At 40.8% G+C, this 25355-nt stretch overlaps 1 protein-coding gene across 2 annotated transcripts; it reads right to left on the bottom strand.

Moving 5' to 3' along the window:
* Nucleotides 1–613: 613 nt before the first annotated feature.
* Nucleotides 614–17915, bottom strand: sap30bp (SAP30 binding protein). 2 transcript variants are annotated; one of them, XM_083932429.1, is made up of 11 exons: nt 17802–17915; nt 17225–17331; nt 14913–14957; nt 11247–11286; nt 5981–6069; nt 3522–3613; nt 3221–3333; nt 3082–3140; nt 2870–2958; nt 2437–2527; nt 1211–1380 (listed from the first exon to the last, which is right to left on the bottom strand). In XM_083932429.1, exons 1-11 carry the CDS (start codon nt 17893–17895, stop codon nt 1333–1335), a joined length of 867 nt encoding a protein of 288 aa, XP_083788555.1. In that variant the 5' UTR covers nt 17896–17915; the 3' UTR covers nt 1211–1332. The 2 variants fall into 2 exon arrangements, with proteins under 2 accessions (XP_083788556.1, XP_083788555.1); XM_083932430.1 differs by lacking the exon at nt 2870–2958 and having other exon boundaries at nt 614–1380; nt 17802–17913.
* Nucleotides 17916–25355: the final 7440 nt, after the last annotated feature.

The raw sequence follows: 25355 nt of genomic DNA, 5'->3' as shown, positions 1-25355 counted from the left end.
ATTGTGCATATTTTATATGGCATTAGCTTCACGGGGAATACAGGATTAGAAATACAATTAGAACACAAGGAAGTCATCTTTGCATATTTTTGGTGTTTACTTAAAAGACTAACCCTACAGTCACTATCTTACAGTGTGAAAGGTTATGAAAAGATATTTGTAGCTTGTAACAGTAAACAAGTGGGATGGGCTCATGTCTTCATAACTCATTGGGGAATTATGGCCTACTGACACCGTAAACTCTGACACAGGGTGGTGCTTCAGAAATACACTGACCTCTTAGCGCACCCCTGATAGAAGTCAGATGTGGCAACAGAGGTGAGAGTCAAAACTCCACCTGGAGCACATGTGTTTACCCTGAGAGAAAAGTAACTGTGTGTCAGCCAGAGAGCCAAAGAGATTCTTCAGTCTGCCTACAGCCAAAAGAGTGTGCTCCCTTCATTTAGTGAAACACACAGATGTAAAGCTTTGTTAAAACTGTGAGATGGGGTTTTTGTCCCCATTTGGGCTGAATGGTAAACTGAATGGTAAAATTGTAAAATGACTTCAGTGGGGTGGTCATAAATAGTTTGTGGAAATGAAAAAAAAAAGACACTAATCCAACTGAAAAGGCAATATCTGATCCATTTATTCACCTTATGTACACGTGTAAAAAAATCTTACTTTAGAGTCGGTCAATATGATGAAAAACAAAAGCTGAAAAAAGCAAATGATGCACATGTCAAGCTATAACACATGACTGCTACAGGAGATGTGAAAATACTGCACCGCAAGTATGGATAGAAAAATAAACACTTTTTCAGATATTTCTACCAGGTCTGTTTGGGACCCTTTTCCTTGTTGCGCTCTTGTTCTCTTCAACTGTTCAAACTAACTACTGTTCCCAACATATTAAAAAAAATGAATAACAGACATGGTTGATCGTGGATCTGAGGATTCTGTGACTCTGGCTTTTTGATGCAATAGTGCAGATGCAATCCCAGAGATAGAAGGCAGTAAAAGTCTTTAGATTATTCCATGTGAAGCAGAGGGCATGTGTAGGTTGGTACTAAGTGTATACTGAGTGTCCATCAGTTCATTTGCCAAGTCTCTGCTTCTTTTCCCAAATTAAATGAGCACAGGACAACACAGGTCTTCCCTCTTCATGTCAGTCGTTGCTTCCATCACTCACTCTTACAGACAAACACTGACAGACAAATCACTGCTTTGCCTTCTTTAGGATGGTGCCCACTGCAGAGATGACTGTGGTCTTGGTGCCGCTAGCGGTGGTTGTCACAGAGACGACAGCAGGCAGGGTCGCACTGGTCGTGATGAGGGTGGGCTGGGCCAGGGTCACTGGGATTGCAGAGTCCCACTTGCTTTTCCTCTTCTGGGCCTCAGCTGATGGGAGTAAACACAGGGGATTTAAATTCCAAGTTGCAGGGCAAAGGCTGCATGGCACTATGCTGAGATATCACTCCGCTTAGTTTTAAACACTCAGAGCGCTTTGGAGCAATGTTTTTTATTTAGTTTCTATTGCACGCACATTAGTACGGGCATGCGTGAGCCAGTCCTGCTTTCTAAAGATTCCACTGCTGGTGCCAGAATTGTGTCAAGAAGCACTGCAACACACCAACCGAGGCAGTGAAGAAGACTGCTAGCTAGCAAACAAACATGTAAAAAGGTGCAATGTGTAGTTCCTGGCCACACACCTCAAAAAGAGGTCAGCATTTCACCGTGTGCAAGGATTTCATGATTATGTACAACATTGTGTACAGTTAGACACACAATTAACCTGCAATGGCCTCAAAAATGTAATCGGGACACAGATAGCTATGTTATGGTGATATTGGATCTGGCTGCAAAAAACTATCCCAAACTTGACTGGCCGTAGAGATAGCAGGCTGCATTGTCTCCGCCGGGCTGAAGCCTGATTCTCCAGGGACCCGCCCATTTCAACAGCCTTAAATGCAGAATGGGAGTTCAGGTCGTTTAAGTTTTAGGTGTAAAGCTGCTAACTGTTGTACTGCCAACGGTGTAGCTGCTCCTTTGAGCCGGGCGGCTCTACTTGACTGGACGCCACGGTCACTCTCTACCACCTCTTGAGATGGACTGATGGTTTGATGAATATTCAGATGTGTTTGTTTTTTAATATTTTACACTGAACCACGAAAGCGCTTCATCATTTATTTTCTTTGTGGATAAGAAATGATAAGTGACAAAAATATATACACTACTCTCAGAAGGAGGAATACGCCCCTTTAATCTTTTTCCGTTTATTTAGATTTGTGCTGCTGTGGCAATATTAATGTGACATCACTCAATCCAGACTTGTGTCGTGTTGGAAGTATTGTGTATCCTCCGACCTTTAAATGCAATTGCCAGGACATTTTATGTAGAAAGGTGCATATCTGACAGGAGCTTAATCTGCAAGGTGTTGCGGTGGTGGGTGTTTACCTGTGGCTGTGGTGGTGGTGGTGCTGCTGGTGGTGGAGGCTGCTGTGTTGGAGGGGTTGGTGCCTTTCTTAGTCCCTGTGACAAACTCAATCTGTGAAACACATAAAAACTGATTTAATTGTAACTGTGGGTGAAGGGAAGAAAACGACTTGTTCCCTCTGTCTCATCTTTCATTCTCACATCAAAACCGTACGCTTCTGCTGTAGCCTGCATACCACTGCCATTTCACAGTAAAGAATAATAAAGAAGCTCCTGAAAAGAGGCTACATGTTCATTCAAGTTTAGTTTCTTCTTGGGTGCAGCTGTTGGAATGATGCATGCTGCTGTGATCAGCAGCATGCATCACCTCTGAATGATTATTCAGCACAACTAGCAAAAGCAAAAAATAGCTGGCAAACAAAGAAACACTAGGTTTTGTGTGAAATACACGTACGGGCAGAGCTCAGCTGTAAATCTGTTCCGGGCTGGGCCAGAGCTGCAGTTACGAGAGCTGAACCTGGCAATGCTGATTTCTGCGTGTGTCTGATGGAGGACGTAAAGTAGAAATGAAGTGCAGCTGGTGGAGACTTGCCCCTGACGCAGACAGGGAAGAGAACTGCCAACTGGGGGGGGAACAAATCATCTTTTTGTTGATGTTTGACTCACCTTGGTCCGCTCCTTTTTGGCTTTCTCCAGTTTGTCCATCTCCACTTTCTGCGCTTTGGCTGGAAAATAAAACACGTGCATGAGTGTTTGTTGAGTCCTAAATCACACAGAGCTGCGAAGAAGAAGTAAATTCGCTCACCTAGAGCTTCATAGTAAGAGTCCTCTGACCAGCCATGCGGATCAAACATATCCTTTGGGTAGTTAGTTCCCAGTTCATCTATACTGCAGAACTGAATGAGCTTCTCGTAAATGCTAAAAAAAAAACAAAGAAAAAGCTTAGAAGATACTCGGCAACATCTGTTGTTCATTTTTTTGTTTCACAGAAAATTAATGAGTTTGTTTAAGTGTTTACACCAAAAAGTGTGTCTGGTATCATGTGTAAATAGCCCTCCATGTGCTGGGCTTTTGGTCTGGGCGCGTACTTGAGCTGAGCTGCATACCTTGGGTTTCTAAATTCTTTCTTTTTCTGGATGTGGCTGTTTGTGTCAAAATCTCCATGGAGCTTCCTCTCGTAGAGCTTGTGGATCTTGTCCTGTGAAAACAAACACATCAAAAGGAGGACGTGAACAGACAGCAGGTCATCTCTCAGTGTGACAAGATCAACATCTCTGCTTTTTGACGCAGCTTCTTCAACACTGTACACAGTGTCAATGCAGTGAAATAAACAAAAACTAGATTAGTAGGCTCCCGCCAGCAAGGGTCTGTGTGAATGGAGCTATTGTATATAAAGTTTCTGATACCTTTGGGAAATATTTGACAACCAGGTTCAACTGAGCCACAAGGCGCTGGCAGGTGTAACCAGGGCGTCCACAGTGAGACATGAGGACTAACACAGAACACGATGCTGCAAAAGAGAAGCCACTACCTCCTTTGCTCCACTCGCTCGCACTTTATGGCTTTTATATTATTTATTATTACTGCTGGACACTAGATCAACTGACTCAACCTCTTGCTCCATAGTCACTGCAGTTATTTGCCCGATGGGTACAAATAATGTATTTGTAATTGAAACGCCATTATCTGTTATACATTTTTTTGTTCTGACACCCCTATAAGATGACAATAATTGACACTGTAAACCATTACAAAAGTGTGGTAAAATAGGACATACGAGTGCTTTCTCATGTGCCACCACACACAGATTTAGTTACGTTTTCTTAGGTTTTAGGCACAAAAACTACTTGGTTAAAGGTGCCCTGTGGAGTTCTTGAAAACAAACAAGTTTTGTTTACATACATACAGTGTGTTATACAATTGCACTGTGTACATCCTTGTACTCTAACAACCCTGCATTTCCTTTCAATTTAAACATTTGCAAAGTCAATTAGATGTTTAACAGTGTGTTAACATCTAGATATGGTAGTTAGCATTTGTCTTATTCATTGCGTCCAGCGTCACCACAATCACTAATTGTTTCATCTATAAAAAAACGGTGTTGACTGCGAGTAGGGAATGGGATGTGAACAGAGGTGTCAAAGTCACGCACTTTGTTGACCCAACCGTCAATCAATCGAACTCTGGAGTGTTTTCCGCCCTTGGAAATTCAGTTATTTTAATTAAATGAGCTGGATTGATCGTTGAGGGGATGGCTGGCTTGATCGTAGTCAGAAAGTAGTCCAGAACACAGGACCTTCTTTCTGTATTTACATCCTTGCTCCTGTCCCAAACACACAACTAACAAACATCTGACCAATTAGCAGAGGGAACATTCTCACTTAGTTTGCACTTTGGTTTGCTCTCCGATTGTTCTCTGTGTGAAACGGAACTTCTAGTTCACAAACTCATTAACTGATTGGGACCAGAGCAAACAAAAGTACAGGTGTGAAAAGGCCCCCGTTCATCTAAATAAACGGCCAATGTTGTCTTCTTTTCGACAAACACATTGGTATCAAATTAGAGCTTGTGCATTCTGGCAGTTAACTGGATGTTCTAACCTCAAGGTTGGGACACGATTGCAAAAAGCATTTTCGAAACCGTGAATACATTCCAGAAAATAGTGAAATAAACTTTTATGAACCCTATTCTCAGCATGCATGTGTTTCTGTTCCTCCGTGGCCTTGGGGCAGGGATATCCAGGCTGTTCTGGTGAAGGTGAATCATTAGTTGTTCATCTGATAGGTGGGGGAGTGTCAGCCCAGAGGGAATATTGCTGAGCTGTACACTTACTAAGTCAGCTGTGTGTCCTGACCTGCCTTAGCTCCTCGTGAAATAAACCTTATTGCAGTTGGACGCACCAAATGCACAGCAGCGAGGCAGAAACAGTGCTCTGCTGGTGATACTGTATTGACAGAAGATGACACTGTGTGCTGGTTTAATTACAGGGGTGAGTCTCAGAATTTATGTAGCCACCAGATTTTTTTTCTAAGACCAGAGGGAACGAGGGAAACTATTTCACTTGGCGTGGAGAACAGGATATTTAGACTGCATCGACACCAAGATGACTAGTCTCTGAACGAGGCCGCTTTTAGCAACACTCCAAACTTAAACACTTGATCTTGAACTCCCAACTCTAAACTTGTGAAGGCAGAGTGCAGAGTGCAGACTGCGTGTCTGCTTATGAAAGCAACATCTTCCTTTAGGAGCCAATGACAAGTCTTTCAGTGGTTAGAAATTTACCACCTGGAAACTGTTTCTCCAGCACACAAAACAAACCTACAGACAAGTTAAAACACACAACACAGAGCACCAGGACTATTCTATCAAGCTCTCAGAAAACCCACAACCCCAACGATATCCACACACCCTCCCCTCTGATCTGATTAGCAGGCATGACTGTGGCCAAAAAAGGTGATTAAAAACTGCTTGCACGAGACGACAGCAACACTAAATTGTGTTTAAATGAATGGTGCGCTATGAGAAAAGATATGTGATTAAATAATAGGAGCAGAGGTGTGTCTACCTGTAGTTGGCTTGAGCAGCGTCCGGGGGGCTCGGGGGGGATCCTGATTGCATCGGGTGACATGTTCCTCACCTTCTCTGAGAAAAGAGCTGGCAAGAAGACAACAATAACATAAAAAAAAATGAGTGCTTGTTTTGTTATATTTTCCACTTTCCCTCTTTGCCATGTCTTTCATGTCTTTACTTGCCGAATGAGGATTAACTGAAGCTACATCCAAACTACGTTTTCATTCTTAAACGGAGTATCCGATTTCTATACAAGCGTTTTAGCTCTGTATCAGAAATAATCTCTGTCCATATTAATTATGACGCCTGAAAATGCTTATCACATGACCATTTGCGTACACCGGGCGTGTGTGTGCCGATGTAAACAGGAAGCAGATTGTGAGGTGAGAATCGTGCAGCATTTTCAAACGTCCCTTTAAGAGTTCTGGAAACAGCAGAGCAGTGTGGCCGTGAGGTGTTAACGGAGCAAAAACGTGCATTTTTATGAACAAAAACACAGTAGTGGGGATAAAGCCACAGAAAGTCATACAAATATAGTAAATTTAGTGTTTGAATTAACAGATGACAAGGGAGGTGGGATGTGGGTATGCACCGGAGAACACACTCAGTTAATCAAACAAAAGGTTCACTGTGTGATAAGCAAACATTGCTGGTGAATTCCTGAGCATCCTCGTGTTCATCATAGCCCTAAGTGTATGCTAGTGGTTTTATATGGCAGTGTGGTATGAGGAGTGCACGTCCCGGGCAGGGAGTGGCTGTTGTTGGGGCTTGTATGGAGAAGGGAGGCTCCTCTCCCCTCCCTCCCTCCCTTTGGACCCGTCCCTTGTTTTGCTCTCCCTGCTTGACTTATTCAGCTTTCTCTGACTGCGGGCCAGGCATTCCTTAGTGTCACTCTACATCCAATCAGACAGATAGTCTTTACAGTCACTCAGTGCTGTCAATCACACTCTGAATAAGTGCTGCAAGCTGCGTGTTCTGAGTATGCGTATGTGTGCACACACATGTAAATGCAGGAGTTTGCCCCTGCTGATGCTCTATGCAGATCGTCGACGAGTAGAAACTTGATGAGACATGAAGATAATTTTTCTTCTGTCTTTTCGCTTAGCCTGAACACTATAACAGGAGGAAAATTCCTACTGCCAAGCACTCTTACATTGTGGACTATCAGCAATGTAATATTGTTAATAAGGAGGCCTTAAATGTGTCTTTTTAAAATAATTGTGTCCTCAAAATGAGCGGGACAATTTAAAGTCTAAAACTGCAGTGGTTTGAGGCCAAATGCTAATGTCAACATGCTCCCAATGACAATGCTAACATGCTGATGTTTAGAAGGTAATTTTTACCAAGTTAAACATCATCTTAGCTTAGCATGATTAGCACTGAACACAAAGTACTATGGCTGCACGACAGAAGGAAAATCTCAGTTTGGGATTATTTTGACTGATGCCATAGCGATGTGATATGCAACATGAAAGGGAATTATGTTATTTCTCATCATTATTCTCATTTTAATTGAAAAACATATATGCAATTGATCATGGAGAGACATCTCTGCAGCAACAATACAGAATGGTTTTCTGTATTCTCAAGCACTGAAGGCTGTCATTGAATGTCTGGATACATCTGAAGTCTCATTTACTTGTTTGATTCAGTAGTTCCTGATGAAGTTCTTGTACAACTACTTGTGTTTAAGAAATTGGCGTATTTTGTAACTTAAAGGATTTGGCAGCAAGGATAAAGTATTGCAAAATTTCAAAAAATACCCAGCTCTACCCACTGACATTGTTTAAAGTGTTAACGTTTCTGACAGTTGTGTTCAAGAGCAGGTTCAGTAGCTCTAATGCATACTGTCTCTTAATGCTGGCTACAATGTCTGTTTACATAAATATTGCTGGTCCACTGTGACGCAATCCCCGCCTGTGCCTAAGCTGAACTTTGAAGTGTCTGTGTGCACTCCCTTTAGTATCTTTGCTGCTTTCCTCAGTTTTCTGATCATATGGGACCACATATCCACACATGTAGTTACCGACTTGCCACCCTGGCCTCCTTATTGTCTGGAAAGTTCAGAGGATGAGAGGTACCCCGCCTCCCTCCATTTGCTTCATCGCTGATATGGCTATGGGTTTCCTTCAGCACCGGGCAGATGATGGGCAGGGCGTTGCCCGTGTTGCCTAGACACTTAAGTAACGAAAAGCATGTACGTATGCAGGTTCAGACACATTTGACAGCTTTTGAGAGCAAAAAGTGAGCAGGTATACGGTTCCATGAAGAGAAATGATTCCATGCATGAAATTGAAATATGATACGTTTTAAAACACAGAACATACTGTAGCCTCCTACAATTAAAAACCTGACAAGGCAAGTCTGATGAGTCACAGGCACTAGGGGGTAGCTTGGCATTTAATTCAACTCTCTCTTAAACACAAACATGCATACACGGTCACAGTTACACATTGTAGCTGCAACAGGGGTTTAGCGTTGTGGAAGCCTGCTAATCTGCTCTAAATAACAGGAGATTTAGTTGATAGTTTTTTAGCCTTGTTGGACTAACTCTGATTTAAACACCAAAATAAACTCTGTAGCCTCCACAGAAGCAAAGGAAGTGTGAATAAATCAGAGTGTGTCTATTCCGGTTTAGAATTGAGCTCAGTGTTAGAGGAATATTCTCACATAACAGCAGTACTGTCAGGACGAACAGGGAGACACACAGAGAGAAAAGATTATATTCTGCAACAAAATTCCCATCTGTTTGCCCAAAAACCCGACAGCCACAATCTGTGCCCTGAGGGTCTTCTTGGACAGACGGACAATGTCGGTCTCTTCAGTGAACAGACAAAGAGCTGTCTTCAGCCTGCTGATGGGAGGCCTTTTGCCAGACCCACTGTGACATTTACTGACAGACAAGACAGAGGAGCCAAGCTCTGCTGCAGTAATGTCAAGTGTCCAGGCTCAGGCTATGAGTCACACTCTGCCACTATAGTACACTGACAGATGGCGAAGATGGCTGTTTGTGAAAACTAAAAATTGCTCTAGAATATTTCCCTTTCCTATGCGATTTCTTTTTTATGGCTGCAACAAACCAAGAGCGAGAAAGTGGCAATGACAGAGGGAGTAAATCTGTGGGCAGAAGCCACCAAGTTGTCTCACCCACCCATGGAGGGTGTTGGAGCGAGTCCAAAGAAAGGCTGCTTGCTTTAGTACACTTTAAGAATACGATGGAAGCATGCAAAGATTAAAAAAGGCGTCAAAAAAAATTCACTTAAGAACAAATCAGCTAAATAAACTTGGATTCATGTAGGCATTCCTTTCAAAATAAAACCAGCAGTCATTATTGTAATTATTATAATCAGGTCTACACCCTGTTTGCAACACATTTATTAAATGTACAGTTTTCAGAGGTTATAGAGGCTATTTTTATACGAGTGCTGCATCGAAAAATGTGTGCCGCCATGTGCATCTAGCTGCAGGCTTGTAGAAACAAAGCGCAGTGTGAAGCGTTGGTGGTTTATGGTGTTTATCAGACTGCTGTGTGAAAAGCCACTCCTTGTAACACTCATATCCTGTCTCATTGGATGCTCCCTTACACACCTGTATAGGTCAGTCATTACTCACTAACCACTGCCAGTACCCTGGGTCATAGCCCATCTGTCAGTCAGTGGACAAAGAGACTTTATAACTCACCTTGGTCTTGGTAAGTGATTCATAGATTTACTGCACCAACACCCAGCTGACACAATAAAATGTAATTGCTATATTAGACATGCATACACATCCATTGTTAGACATCAATTCATTAAATTCCCACTTTTAGTCAAAAGAAAAGTTTGTTTTTTAATTAATGTCTGAAAAAGCTTGGTAATAAAATTGCCAACTCATATTTTAGTTGCTTTTTGAGAGTTGATATAAATGTCACTGATTATGTTCAAAGGGCAGATGAAATCGCCTCTCATTGATCGCAGGACCCTGAACTGAACTGAAACGGTATCGTGGCAGACTGTGATATCAAAAGATATTGTATTGTTGTCTAAAGATTCAATATAATATCATAAGACTGGGCGATAATTCAATATGATCATTTATCGTCTTTCAGTGAAATCATATATCAAGATACCGTGATATTCAGTTGTGTTGTAAACATAGTCAGTCTATAGCTGCCAGTTGTCTTATATTTAATGGCAAAGGTTGTAAATAGCCTGGTACAAATATAAATATATGCTACTTGTACCCGGATGTCGGTAGCCAACAATGCTTTTTCCCCTAACCAAGTGGTTTTGTTGACTAAATCTAACCAATGTCAAGAAACTTCAAAATTACACCCATGGCTGGATTTAAACCATGGTCTCCTGGCTGAAAGTCTGATGCTTAACCCACTGCCCCACAGTTATCCACTACAATACCACACTCTTCCTTGAAGCAGTGGATGCAGTGGTCAGGTGTAAAAAGCCAAATCACACGGCAAAGGCTATTTTCACCCGGCTGTAAATCCACACTCCAAATTCAAAAAGGCATTTACAAAAATAAGCTTTACCATGAGATGTTGGCCATATCACCCAGCCCTATAATAGTGTTTTGTGATAAAACTTGTGACTTAAACCCCTTGTAACTAGCAGTAGTGACAGTGTTTGCTATGGTTCTAATAGTGCTGACTGAAACTCTATACAAATGACTCAACAGCCTGCTGCCTGCACAATCCATCGTCACAGTAATTTGCGTGTAATTAGTGTGCGACACCTCCTGACAGCCCATAATTAGACACAGAAACATTTCAAAACTGCCTATTGCAAGCAAGAGCCAATATTAACACTTTAAATATTATATATTTAATATTACATATTTCACCAGTGATGTTTGCTTATCACACAGTGAACCTTTTGTTTGATTTACTGATACCCTGTAATATACATGTGATGCCCTAATGACAGCTGGACAATGTAGGATGGCATAGACTCATAATAAATTGCTGTACCCATGTTCATTTTAATGAAGGACTACGTCCGCCAGTGCAACAGTGTGGCTCATGGATGTGTCTCTGGACAACAGTGGAGTTCTTTGGCCCTATCAGGCTTGGATTAGAGCTATGATTGAGAAATCACAGCCCGGCTCCACCGGGTTGAAAAAAAACAACAATCAAAGCTCTACTTTGGACACACACAATACTTGTCAGTAGGTGCAATTCATTGTTGGTTTTGGTCATGAGAAGAATAGAAGAAAAAGAGTTGGTCAAATATATGTGCACTCTGCATTTGTGTATGTGCACTCACCAACTAGCTCGTTAGGGTCCTTTTTTTCTGTTTCTGGGATCTGTAAAAAAGAGAGGGGGGGGGGGGGGCAGAGAGATAGATGGGATATTTAGGTCTCATTTGGACAGGACAATGTAGTCATTAACCTTTGGTTAACCGCACCAGTAGTAGATATTATCAAACCATGTTTGGGTTTAGATTGGATGCAGGTAATTACGGTGAACTGGCAGTTCTTGAGAAATATGTGGAGCTGGAAACAAAAGCACATTCCATTTGTGCCTTAAACCTACAAATCACAGATGCTGATGCAACAGACTGCACTGAATAGACGCTGTCAGGAGAATGGTTTCTAAGAGGTAATAGGAACCAGAATAGTAAATCTAGAAAGTTTCCAGTGAATGCCTGAGCTCGGCAAGAGGAGGCGTCTTGTACAGCCTCTAAAATATGCTGCCTGTTGTGCCAGCTCTGTGAGCATAACACAGGTTCAGCACAAAGGAACAGTGCTGTTATTCACAGGCATCCCGTCGTCACCTAGCAACTGCACGGGCACATCAAAGAATTGTCGCGGAGGTGGTGGACGGAAAGACATGGAAGCCCAGCAGAGCCTGCTGGCAGAAATCCAAACCCAAAGAAAAAAAAGAAAAGAAATGACACCTGCTTTTTGAGACAGAGCCAATAAAATACTCTTCAGTTCTCTGATCCACATCTGAAGTTTCTTTCCCATCTGGCCGCCCTTCACAGGAAGGTCAGAGGTCACGTTAAGCTATAAAAACTGAATAAATAATTGAAATTTAGCTGCCCAGTAAAAATCCAAGCTTTTACTGAAATTCAACCATGTCAGGAATAATTGTGCATCAACAACACAGGTGTTAAGGGCGCTTCCCTGTAAACTGCTCAATTTCACCTGAATGCATTTCTGGTTGATGGCAGTGACAACAAATGTGTGGAAACAAAAGGATAACATTCAGCTTCTGAATACCTTAGAGTTAACAACGTTTCAAAAATAAAACCTAGTATTATTTTAAAGAAACTGTGTCACCAACAAAAAGCTTTGGGTCGTATTTTGACTATAACAAATAAATGTATACTGGATTTCAGCCAGTTGTCCCCTGCCACTGTAGGCCAGGAGTCAATTAGTAGTCAATTACATCAGCAAACCACTTAATGTTTATTTTACTTATCAACTATTATTTATATATCTACAGTGCTGTGTCAGTTATGGTCTGGCTGCATGAGGGAACATTCTGGTATAGGGGGAAAAAACACTCTGTTTTTCTATTTCTTTACAAACATCACAATCATCTTGTGTGGAGCCAAGCCCCATGTGCAGCGACGGTGCACTAGTGAAATAGGATGAAATCGGAAATAGGATGAAATCGGAAACGGAGAATGTCTGACATCCGGCGCTTCTTATGCCTGACATACCTGCACACTTGGAAGCCAGACTAACTGTTATTTAATGTATCAGCATGTAGTGCATCCATCCACGATGCATTTTCTTAACTGCTTTTTATGTTTTTTGATAAGATGTTAGAATATTTTTACATAAAAACAAAGTGTTATACAGTTCAATACAACATCACAAACTATAGCCTCCAATATTACCATCAATACACTTTGCTGCTTCAAAAACCTGTCTCTATCTTCAATAGAAATGTCCTCAAGTAAGCCTTCTAACATACTTTAACACTAAATAACAATTTGCTACAAAACTATTACTTCCTAAATAAGGACTATAACACCACCCAAGTCTTAGTGTGTTGATCTTATATGAAGAATAGACATACAGGCTTGTACATTTAGTGTAGAACCTCATATATGCTTACTTTTTTTTTTACATTAGAAAATGAATAAATGGTAACTTAGTAGGTCATGATTTGTATCCAGGAAACACACCCGTCCTGCTCAAACAAGACCAAGATGTTTGTTTGGTAAACCTGCTTTCTGAACAGCGCCCCGCTGGCTTAAGCCCTGAGGTCACACCGCCGCTGGCAATCCAGCAGACAATTCCCCGACATAAATATTTAAACAGAATTAAAGACAAACCAAATCTTGTAACACGCCATTAATAATGCATGTTCCCAAAGCCACTGGGCAAAGGGCTGTAGCAATATTTCAAAGATTTCCTGTGTATCCAATTGCCCCGAGTTACATATAGTGTGTATTGTGTGGTGAACTTCTTATCGACAGTTAGCCAGCACTGTATCAAAACACCAGCTGCCATTCACAGGCAACAGGTAAGATATGATTGTCAACTAATTAATCCGAACCAGACATAATTACTGAATATCATTTATTGGGCATGCAGGTAGTGATCGCAAGTGATAGCGAGCGAATTTCCCTTAGTTTTTGTTTTGTATTCAGGTGACCATTTCTTCTTATTTTGTTAGTTCACATTGGTTTCTGGGATTCAATGTTTCGAATTTTTGCTTTCCTCTTCGTCTTCAGAATGGTCGAGATCGCAATAAGAGCAAGATAAGAAAATACCATCTGGTCTTCACAGTCTTCAGATTGTCAAACAAAAGGAAACATAAGTTTGCTTAAATACATACAGTACTTATTATGCATTATTTGAGGGAGCCCAAGATCCAATACCTTCATTTTGAACTGCTTCTTTTTTTCCCTGCACAACAATAAATAACTTGAAACTTTTTTTAAATTAGAAGAACGTAAAAAAGGCAAGAATATCATACGATTACATTTATGATTTTCAACTACAGTATGTTTTAGCTGGGTTTTGGATTGACTCAAAAACCATGTTTACTTTAAGTTTATACAACACTGTGATTTTACTCCTGCTAAAGTGTTTCTTGATAAAGCTGTTTTTAGGTGCCAGAGTGTTTGCACACAGCACATAAACATAAGCTAATAAACAATTATGATGAAATGGGATTCATCATTAAGCACACCCGGGTTACAGTGGATTTAGCGGCGGAGGTGCACGGGGCTCCAGGCCAGATCAAGACTTTCTCAATGAGGGAGAAGAGTAGATGTGCTTCCAGCCCCTTAAGAGTTTTTTTCCTACTTTTATGAGAGCAAACCATGTATAATATATGGTGAACATATTAATCAGAGCAGAGTATTATTATATATTTTAAAATGTTTCTACTTTAAGTGACTGTCACTGCATGAGGCCCATTGTTTCTTCCTGGAAGTGTGATTTCTATTTGGAAATCACATCAACACACACAGTGTTTCACCATTACGATATCACAAAATCATTTGCCAGCAGTGTTATCTCTGCTTCGTGACATGGCATATTTTTTGAGAGAGAGAGAGAGAGAGAGAGAGAGAGAGGAGAGAGAGAGAGAGAGAGAGAGAGAGAGAGAGAGAGAGAGAGAGAGAGAGAGAGAGAGAGAGAGAGAGAGAGAGAGAGAGAGAGAGAGAGAGAGAGAGTAGGATGGTGTAGAGGCAGCGCGCTCTGAAAAATATCTGTTGGTTGAACTCTTGACTCACATTAAGACGAATCGGGCAACTCACTGACTGCAACTGCCCTGGTCTTACCCACATAAGAGCCTCATTTGATATTTGACCATTTATCTGACAAACACAAACCCACAGCACCATCTAGTGAACATGATTCTCCATTTCATGTGGCGACGGTTCCTTCCCTTTAGGATAGTCTCAAAACAAATGAGACCCTTTTCCAAATCAAATCCATCCTACACCATGTAAATGTTTAAATACCTCAACATCCTCTGCTTCCCGCCCCTCGTCAGATTCGTCCATTTCCTATAAAAACACAAATGCAGAAGGTTAGCACTGTAAGGATCACAAGGACAATACAGCAGACAGGGGAACCAAGCATTTGTACAATCGGCATGACAACACGCAGCACAAGATTACAAAAAGTGTTCAACCCTTTTGATGTTTTATATTAGTTTTAGTATGACGGAGTGTTTGTCAAATGAACATTCCTAACATTTTGTGAAATGTGACAGCTTTTTACTAAAGGCACAAATATCTATTTGGATTGTTTAAGGAACTTAAAGTTCCAATCCGTAAGAATCCCTTTCATTGCACTTTTACTTGTCAGAAGTTCCTGATTTCTGAGTACAAGTGAACGCAGTATAACCGACGAGCTCCAGCTGTAGACACACAGATTGGAATACTAGCAAAGAGTCAAGTACAAGTGCTTTCATTAGTGGGTCATATGATCAATCACCAGTTTTTAACTCACTCTTTGATAGATAGGAACTTAACAAACAAATACCTATATGAAAATATGATGTATTATATCTTTAAAGGGCACCGCAGCAATAATAAGCAGCATTTCACCCTAAAAGTCCCCAGAAACTTTTCTAAACAACTAAAATGTTCATTCAGCCCACTGTTATGTGCGTTTCCACAGTGGCCTAAATACCCATGAAGATTAGGCAAATTAGTCCACCAACGTATTAAAAATCAACATGATGGGACAGGTGCTGCTGGTGATCCCAGCGGTAAACACTCTGCAGCCAGCATGATGTCATTTTTAGCTAAAAAAAACACAGGAAAAAAAATGAACCTTAGGTTTTATCTGACTAATGAATGAAAAGCAGAGGAAGAAAACAAAACTCTTTTGAGTGTTTGATGGTTACTTATTTGTGCTTTAGAATGTAACCGCTGTCAGAAAACAAAGTTTTAATTCTCTAATTCACAGCTCTGTTCAGTCTCTCCCCCGACCCGTGCTGAGCTCCACCCACCAGTCCGCAGCCTACAGTTCAGTGTGCCCGCCCACTCTGAGCACTTTCTTTTCTAACTTTAAATGTTATCAAACAAAGAGAAATGTTCTCCCCTCTTCCTAAAATGGTTATACATCAATACAAGAGTACTTCCTTGTTTTATGAATGAAGCCATGCGTTTGACCAATCAGTTACAGTCATCCATGCAAACCCCAGCCCAAAAGTACTACACTCTGATCAGGGACTTTTTGGGGTGTAAAATGTCATCAAAACTAAATTTAAGTCTGGTCCCCATGGCAACGCAATGAGCTTTTCAAAAGGTTTGTAAAAGATGCTAGTGAGTTGAAGCGAGTTGAGTTAAAAGTTGGGGCTTACGGCTGCGGCTAATTCAAATTCATGTTTGTAGTTAGAACCTTGAATGACGCTTTGTCAAGGAGCTTTACAAGCCGAATAGTTTGAAACGAAAACAGGACAGCAATCCTCATAGCAATGCCAGTATATAGCGCAATTGGGATGAACTTAATGACTAGTGTTCGTACATGTTGCAGTATGAAGCCTTCGCTCTGTGACTGGACAGAGGAATGAGAGCCGCAGGTAGAGGTCCTTCCTTAAATTATGGGCGTTCGGTGATTTTCGACTCTTGCGGCTTTACTTAAAACTTTTGAACATCTTTATTGTTTGTCACTATAACAATGTAGTTTATACAGTTTAGGTGCTTTGTACATCATGGTATAAGTTAACAGTCTAAATAACCAGAAAAATTCAAACCCTAGTACAGTGTACTGTTCTGAATATGAACAATATTATTTAAGTTTAATTTTTATTATTGCGTCTATATTTTATTTTGTGTTTGTATTATTTCAACATGTTCACTAAAGACGAAAAAAATATAAACCAATAAAACAAAGAAAAATGACACTGAAAATCTGGTTAAATGAATGAAAAGTGGATAAGTTAATGTAATAATATATAAAGATAACCAAAATAATCCAAACTGTTTTTTTTTTTTAAGTACTAACAATGTTTACACCAGTACAAACATGGACTGATGCGGTTTAACGATTAGGCACGCATCACAAAACACATCCGATCTCAAATATGATGTAGCTACTGCCACAACCACACAAGCATTGGTGTGATCCAGTCAGCCTCCTTGTTCCCCTCAGCGCTGAGTAGAGACTCAATGTGTCACATTAGATCCCACCATTAGCATGTCAAAAAGCACCATATTACCAACAACCAAGTGAGCTGCTTCCGTCACTTAAAACATTCAACCAAATGTCAGTCGAATCCAACAGAAGGGTCAACAGAAATAAACCTAGAAAAAATACTGACCGAGTTGCTCTCTCTGCTGTCTTCATCTCCAGACACCTTGTCCTCAGGAACATCGGTTCGGTTCAGGTCATCCTCCCCATAGCTAACCAGACCAACTCCACGCCCCCCTGGTGATGGATATGAAGAGACAAGAGAGACACAGGCCGGGATCACCACACAGATAACTAGAAGAAGCGAACAGCATCACTGGCAGCTGGTTCAGAGTAATAGGGAACTAAAGTCTGGGTTTAGCATTAGATTTAATAAATGCCAATCATTCTAGCAGTGCATTCTGGCTACAGGAAGACATCACCAAGCCATACTCTTTAAAAAACTGGCAGTATAATTTGACACACACACGCTGCACGACTACTCAGGATTGTAAATATAACTTAATATGTCATTATGTGGGGGGCTGGGAGCTAAGAAGTGAAAGCAGTTACTTCAGCAAAACAAAAGACCTCAATGTACACTAGCTAAGTTAGCTACAGGCTAACGTTAGCTAGCACAAGAGCATCTGTGGTGAGACTCGCACAGTAAAATAAATCAAATGTCTGCCACTAGAACATAACAGACTATTGTGTGTGTTTTCATATACCTGTCTCTTCTGGTTCGGGGTCTGAGTCAGGCTCTGAATCATCTCCATAGTCTGCCAAAGAGGAAAGCAGGGCACTCTTTTTACCGCTCGCCATTGCTGTATAATGCGTCGCATAAACGTTCGGTCGCAGAGTGATAACGTCAGTGAAATCGTATCGCGGGGGCACCCGTGTACTGGGAGATGTAGTCCATTCGACAGTCTGTGGTTTTACAGGTGGAAATGTTGCGCTTAAAACATTATTGTTCGTCTAATGTGAATGGTATTAAAAGTAAAGAGTTAAATAAAAAAGCACACTGCTACTATATAGCCAAAACTACAATAGTACAAGGGCAAAAGGCAATACGTAAACGTGGCTTCACAGCTTTATTTTCTCATGGAAAACAGCATTTTTTTGTCTATGCTTTTGTTTTTCCAACTGCTGTATTTGCATTTAAAAAATAAATCCATCAATACATCCATACACCAACTCAGCCTCCTCTTCTACCTCATTTGATCCTTTCAGACACTATCTTGATGATTTGCTGATTAAAAGACATGTGCATGCTATTAGACATTCTAATACTAATGCAACTGAATTTCCAAGCTTAATGCACCAACACTACCTGCAGCATCAGTTCATTTGTATGCTTTTTTTTAAAGTTTGCAATATTTTTATTGAGTTAATAAAGTACCTTTGTTATGTTTAAAGAACGAAATAACTACTGATTTAGTACAAATGTTTGACAGAGGATGTTATGAGTATTAAAATTAGTAAAAGAAGGGAATAATATTTGAAAATAAAACTTAACTAAAAGTTGTTATGCTGTAGGACAGCAACAGTGTGCTGTAAATGTTATATATCATTAGTCAAATCAGAATCATAATTTTTGATTTATCACTTTCTACCATAAATTGGCTGACAATGACACACATACATTATACTGCAGCCTGTGGGAAGTCAAGTCAAGCTCATGTGAAAAGTAATGATGGAAAAATGGATCACATGGTGAGGTCAGACCATGGGTCAGACCGTCTTTATGATGTCACCCAGTACAAAATACATAATTGTATACAGCAAAGACATATCCAACATGACAGTTCTGGGATATAGTGTTGAAAAACCCAGTTCAATTTCCACCACGTCAAAAAGTCACTTTGTCAAATGGTGGGCAGGTACATTTAGACAAATTCTCCATCACATTAACATTCATTTTACAATAAACATGAGTCGGTTCCTTTCACACGTGTCTAAATCACCCCATCCATGGACTTCTTTTGCTTCTTCTTGTGTTTCTCTTGTTTTTGGCTGCAGCAGCATCCATAAAGCAGAGCAAAGGTGACCAGAGACAGAACTCCCAGCACAAACACTCCTATGACCACGATACCGCCTACTGCCCACAGCTCCTGATGCAGCCGATACAGGAACCATTCCACCCAATCCTCAGGTGACCCCGTGGGTTTCTGCTGCTCTGAAATGCTTCACAGGGAGACATAAACCAGATAAAAGCTCAAATGGAGAATCTGGATGGATCTCTATGTTGGAAACCATTAGTTACCACCAATAAAATGTTATAGAACCCATGGAGCCACATTATCAAAGACATAAAAAACATTTTAAACGCTAACATGCTTTTATCAGCTCCATTAAAATCTGCTGATGTCAAAGGCTATTGTCACCAGACACATTCCTGTTCAGAAACTCACCTCTCCACAGCCATGTCCCACTAAGTGATCCTCTCACGGATCAGTGACTCCTAACAGTGTGTGGATATACTGTGTGAGGACAGATGGCTTCAGCTACTGTTCTGATCCACTCGCAGCCCTGGAACTATCTGAACATAGCCCAGGCTGTAGTTTCCTATCAGTTTGCGCACAGTGGAGGCATTCTGTTAAATGCCAGTGGCTCCAATTCTGTTTCCAGGTGACACTTTCAGTTGCTCTTTGTGGGCTGGGCAAAGTAAATGCAACTGTTCCTGGTTAATGTTTACTCAAAATATTGACTTGTGGAGGCAAAAGAGAGATCTGGTGATACGGTATGCATACACTACAATAGTGCAGTGTTTTACTGATTATAACAAAGCGTATTTTGATGCAAAGCAGATAGAGTTATTGGAATAGAATTGTGCAGTATTTAAATGTATGCTTTGACAATCTTTACTTGTGATGTATAGAAAGAAACACATCGGTATTATATTTGTTTTTACATATATTGAACATTTATTACATTTCAGTTACATCAACAAATAGAATCTTGCAATAAGTAAAAAAAGACCAAAAAGCCACGCTATAATACAATATAACAAGAAAACATTTTAACTGCTGTATGCCAAACAATGAACAGCTCATATTTTCCATTGGTACAATAAAAAAAAAAAGATGGTCTTCACTGGGCCAGCAGAGAGCGCTGTGTCTTTTTACACTGGTCAGTTTTTATACAGACACAACCTGGAATGTCTGTCTGTACATTTTACATGCTGTTTTTCACATTACTGATGGATATCAGTAGGATATCAAACCAGTTAATTTTTTTAATAATGGGCGTCACTGTGACATTCAAACACAAATCAGCTTTCTTACTGTATCTTTTCCTCCACTGCTTCACTGTAAGGTTTTTGTTGTTGGAAAAGGCTGCCACACTGTGTTTCATTGTACTGGTCTAAAATGAGTCTTGATGAGTCGTGTCGCTCTGCTGATTTATATGGATTCCAGCGGCTTGGCTCTCTAGATCTGGATCCAGTCTTTATCTCCGTGCTGGACACACCGTGGAAATGTGTCACCATCCATCTTTTGTTGAATCCTATTAAATGATTTCCTCCGAAAAAGCAATGACTCTGAAAAGCAGTATTTACAGTTTTGTAAATGTGTGCGGGTGATTACATGAATGATGGAAGAAAGGATGGAGGTTGTATTTACAAGTGGAGTCTGTTCTCTGTCTCATCCTCAGACAGGTTGTACTCTGGAGGCCTGGTATTTTGACTTTCCACAGCAGCAGCAGTGGGCGCAGGACAGCACAATCAAGAAGAGAAACGTGGCTGAAAGGAGAGACAGGAGGGGCAGTCAGAAGACAGAGTAGGGGGTAGGAGCTGGGTTAGCAACAGCTGGCTGGCAGAGTTTCTATCATATCTAAAGATGCTCTTAGCTATAATCTTAAGTCTCTTTCCCACATGCACTGCAATCCTAAAATTATCTAGACATTACCCGGCCGGGCTGTACGTGAGAACGCAAATGCCCAAATAAGGACCTGACATCAAACAGAGTTTACCCTCTCAGCTCCTTAGTGTAAATACCGTTTAATCTCAGAGTGAGCCCATGTGTGAATGCAGCCGATCATTGCCCCAAGAATTCATGCCGAACGAGTGGGTGTGTTGACAAGAAGATGGCAATGAAAATGTCTAACTGGATAGACGACGAATTTCGGAAACTGATGCTAGTAGGAAATCGTCAGATATACTCAAGAGTGGCAAGAGGCTTGGTTGTTTATGACCAAATCACGAATCAAATCTCGAACCAAATCACGATCCGACTCCGTCCTTGCTGAATAATCCGTTATGTTCTGCCTCCTGCAATAATGCTCTACCCAGGTGCCTCCTTCGCCCAAACCAAATTGAGTATTTCCAGTAAGCAAGGACATGTCTGACACAGAGACTCTCCTGTTGTGTTCAACATGTGTGAAATGGAAAATTCAGAAATGTTTTGTATGTCCCAACGGGTCCCAACCTGATCCGCCTGACACTGTCCGGAGTTCATATGCAAAAACATCTTTATATGACCATACCATATGTGATGTGAATAAGGTCAAAGGATTATCAAATGATCCTGCAGTTCCCCTCAGTTCTACAAAGTGTTCAAGCTTTTTTCATTGAACAGTATTGAATGCATGTGTCATATAAAGTAGCTAATAGATCAAAACTCACCAACAAATAGGATGAGCACAAAGAAGGCTCCCAGCTCCAGAGGACTGGCTTGCGGGAGATCCTGCAGTTTGGTCCACACCTTCTGAAGAATATCCAGCACCTCCTCTTTCACCTCCATGCTGACTCTCACACACACAGAGATATGAAGAAAAAAAAGCCTCACTCAGGTAGACCTGAAAGAAACAAGATGATACAGTCAACGAATGTACATCTGACTTTCTTGTGTAAAGATGTCCTGAATGTAGAAATGAAGTTATTTTCATCTGCAGCTCCACCCTTCACGGCTGCAATTTTCTATTTCCACCCTGCAATTACCTCTCAAACATAGTAGGCATATATGTCCTTTAACCCTAAATACCCAATGTGTTTTGTGAGTACTCACTCATTATATGTCAGCACCCCTTATTACCCCACTTCCAGTAGGTGTGTGTGTGTGTGTGTGGACCGCAGATACACCATGTGTTCAAACTGTGTGTGATTCCCTGCTCCACACACACACAGGAGGCCCTGTCCTGCATGTTCAGTTTTATTTTAAACAAGGCGGACTATTTCAGGCCTGGCATTTCAAGACGGAGGCCTGTCATCGTCACCGGAGCAGCTGTGAGTGGGTACGATCCCACATAGGCTGATGCTAGACAGCCGTCTGTGAAGTGGCAACATAGCAGGACACTGAAGACAGCCAGTCATCAGAGATCGACTCTGAATGTGTGTGTGCTGTAGTGACTAATTTGATCCTAAGTCATGTTTCATACGTATATTGTGACTCTTTAAAAAAAAAGATCTTGCATACTCTACTAAGTGGGCCTAAGTACTTTAACCCTCTACAAAGGACGAGAGCAGTAAGTACGGACGCTGTCATATCGATAAAAGCGTTTCAAGTGTGCACACTGCACAACAAACAAAAAAACAACATAAACTGTCAGATGTGATGATCTTCAGGTAATGCCAGTGAAAAATTCTGTATCTATAAATTGTTTTAAAAATGTTACCGTTTTGTTTAAATAGTTTTTATGAGATTATAAACTTTATCTTAATTATTTACAGTTCACAGATCATATGGATTCAATGTATGTCTGTTTTGTAATCCCATCTACTATTATAATTTATATTAAAATAAATCTAATAATAAAACAGTTTGCCATTAAGTAGTTTCAAATGGGATTCACAGGCAACTTAAACATAGCAAACTCAAGGGCTGAGATGGCAGTTAACTCCTGCTAAAGTAACAAAAATAATATATCCATGGTTACTATGGCAACCTAGTAACAATTAGCAGTCAATTATCCATCAAAAAGATATGATTTATGACAGTTACTAACGTTGCCTCATTTAGTAGTGAGCGATAACAAACTATTCTTACCAATACTTAGGTTCGTCAAAAAAAAGATAGTTTTCAGTTACAAATAACGGTTAGCGAAAATAAATAACGCAAAGTATATGCAGTTTCCGCTAGCTTACGGCTAACGTTAACCGCATCATTCACTTCATATCACTTTAGAGTCAAAGTTCATCCGAAGCGAGGCGGATATAATACACTAGACGAGTCTTTTCAACACAATAACGTATGTAATTATATTCAAAAAGTCAACCGTTCATTTACTGAAATAGCGTTAGATACTTTTAATGTTACTTTTTTAATATCAGAAAAAATAACGAGCGTTACTGTACCTCAGAATGTCCGGCACTTGCGTTGCTAGGCAACAGCTGGATAAGAAGAAATAGCTGTTTCACAAGGCTTATCTTGTTTAGCGTACTAGGCTACTATTATGCTACCTGAAAACACTAGAATAATACTTTCTCAATGTATGTGCGAGAGAGTAACAGCAATACATGCAGACATACTGTATAATATACACATACATGCAAATAACACACAATAGCCCACATAAGACATAAGATCATTAGCCAATCAAACCAAAATGAATTATTTAAGATCCTGCAGTTGTGGATGTTATCTATTTGTTCTTGAAGTGTATGTGTAGAAGAGGGTTTTCTTGGGGTTGGCTTACTGTCGCAGTGTTTTGGTGTAGAGATAAACCAACAGTTTGCAGCTCTTACAGGAAGAACCACATTTCCTGACATCATCACAGTGCAGACATGATGTGTCCACTGGATATAACCTACCCTTATTAATAGACTGTTATACTGCTATTATTTGTTATGTTGTTGTTTGTGTAGCTCAATTTGATTGCAGGAATAACCTTTCAGTATTTCCTCAAAAAATGCAATGATATAGCTGGATGTGTGCTTATTCATGGGGGTGTGTGTTCTTGTTTTGATTTCTGGAAGCCTCTCCAGCTGATTGTGAAAATCTCAGCCTCCTGTTGTAGTCCGAAGAATGTCTGACCTCTGCTGCTGGCCCTCTCTACTCTTGTCTTTGTCCTCTCTCCACTGCACTCCCACACCAAGTTTGGTGATTAGAGACCAAAACATGCTGCAGAAATCTCACTGGGATGAAAACAACCCTACTTCTTGTGCTGAATCTTGGATTTTAACAGTGTACATACAGGTATATGATGGTGTCAACAAGCTTCTCTCTTCTCTCTCTTTTCTTTACAGCTGCAGATGTTGTTTTCTTTACTTACTATAACTTACAGCTGTATTTGTATGTAGCAAAGAAAGTCCAACTCTTTATTGTAGAGTAACATAGGAAAAGAAAAAAAAGTTCTTACCTCTGCAGTGAATGTGTGCGTCTATTTAAGAGCGTCACTGTCTCCACTTCCTCCGTGCGAGGAGGACCAAACTGTACCTAAAACCGTCCCCACGATGTTTCACAGACCACTACTCCTTCTTCTTGTTTTCACCCTCCCCCTCTACTCACTCCTCTCATTCCTTTTTTTTCTTAAGTTGCTTTGCCTGCTGGTCCAAGGCTCTTCATTTAATTAGCCCGCTCCAGTTCAGACTGAGAGGGTGTTTGGAGGTAATTTGACTTAGAATATCAGCAGATGTCTCCCTGTACTGCTCCTCCTGCAGTGTGTGTTCACTTTCTCCCACTTACTAACTCCTGTTCTCAGGGAGTTTGTATGTGTACTTCTTCTCCTCCTCCTCCTCTTTCACCCTCCCTCTCTCCCCTCCCAGCCTCTCCCACTTCCCAAATGGAACTTGCTGCTTACGCCGTCTCCCCCTCACCCTCTGTCCTGTGTGTACATCTGAACACTCATTCACTCCTTTTTTTCTTCTTCTTCTTCTTCTTCTCTCTCTCTCTCTCTCTCTCTCTCTCTCTCTCTCTCTCTCTCTCTCTCTGTTGCTAAAGACCAGCTGTGCCAGGGCCTCTTTTTTTTGTCTTCAGTCACCGTGGAGACGAGGCTCCTTCTGAAAGGAGCAGGGGGGTGGTGTGCATCCATCTGGTGTCCCGCCAGCTGACTCCCATATTTCTTAAGAGCATGTACGTTTGCATTCACTCTTGTTTCCTCCATGTGCAGTGGGAAATTGTTGCAAAAGACATTTTCAGTAATGGAGAGATTACTGAAAAATCCATTGGAGGCTAAATGTCCTCCCCTGGGAGTTCCTCCTCCATCTATATCAGAGGTGTGGCCTCCTTTTGCTACGGAAAAGGTCTCAAAAAGAATGAAAGAAAGAACAATGAGGCTGTTCCTTTCTCTTTAGTTGTTTGTTTTCTGTAATAGTGGCCTGGCTGGTATGTGCTTTGATGAAAGTCACT

The sequence above is a fragment of the Echiichthys vipera genome (assembly GCF_963691815.1).
Source record: "Echiichthys vipera genome assembly, chromosome: 18".
Classification (NCBI taxonomy): domain Eukaryota; kingdom Metazoa; phylum Chordata; class Actinopteri; order Perciformes; family Trachinidae; genus Echiichthys; species Echiichthys vipera.
Note: the sequence above shows the minus strand (reverse complement) of the source record. Positions and strands in the feature narration are given on the sequence as shown.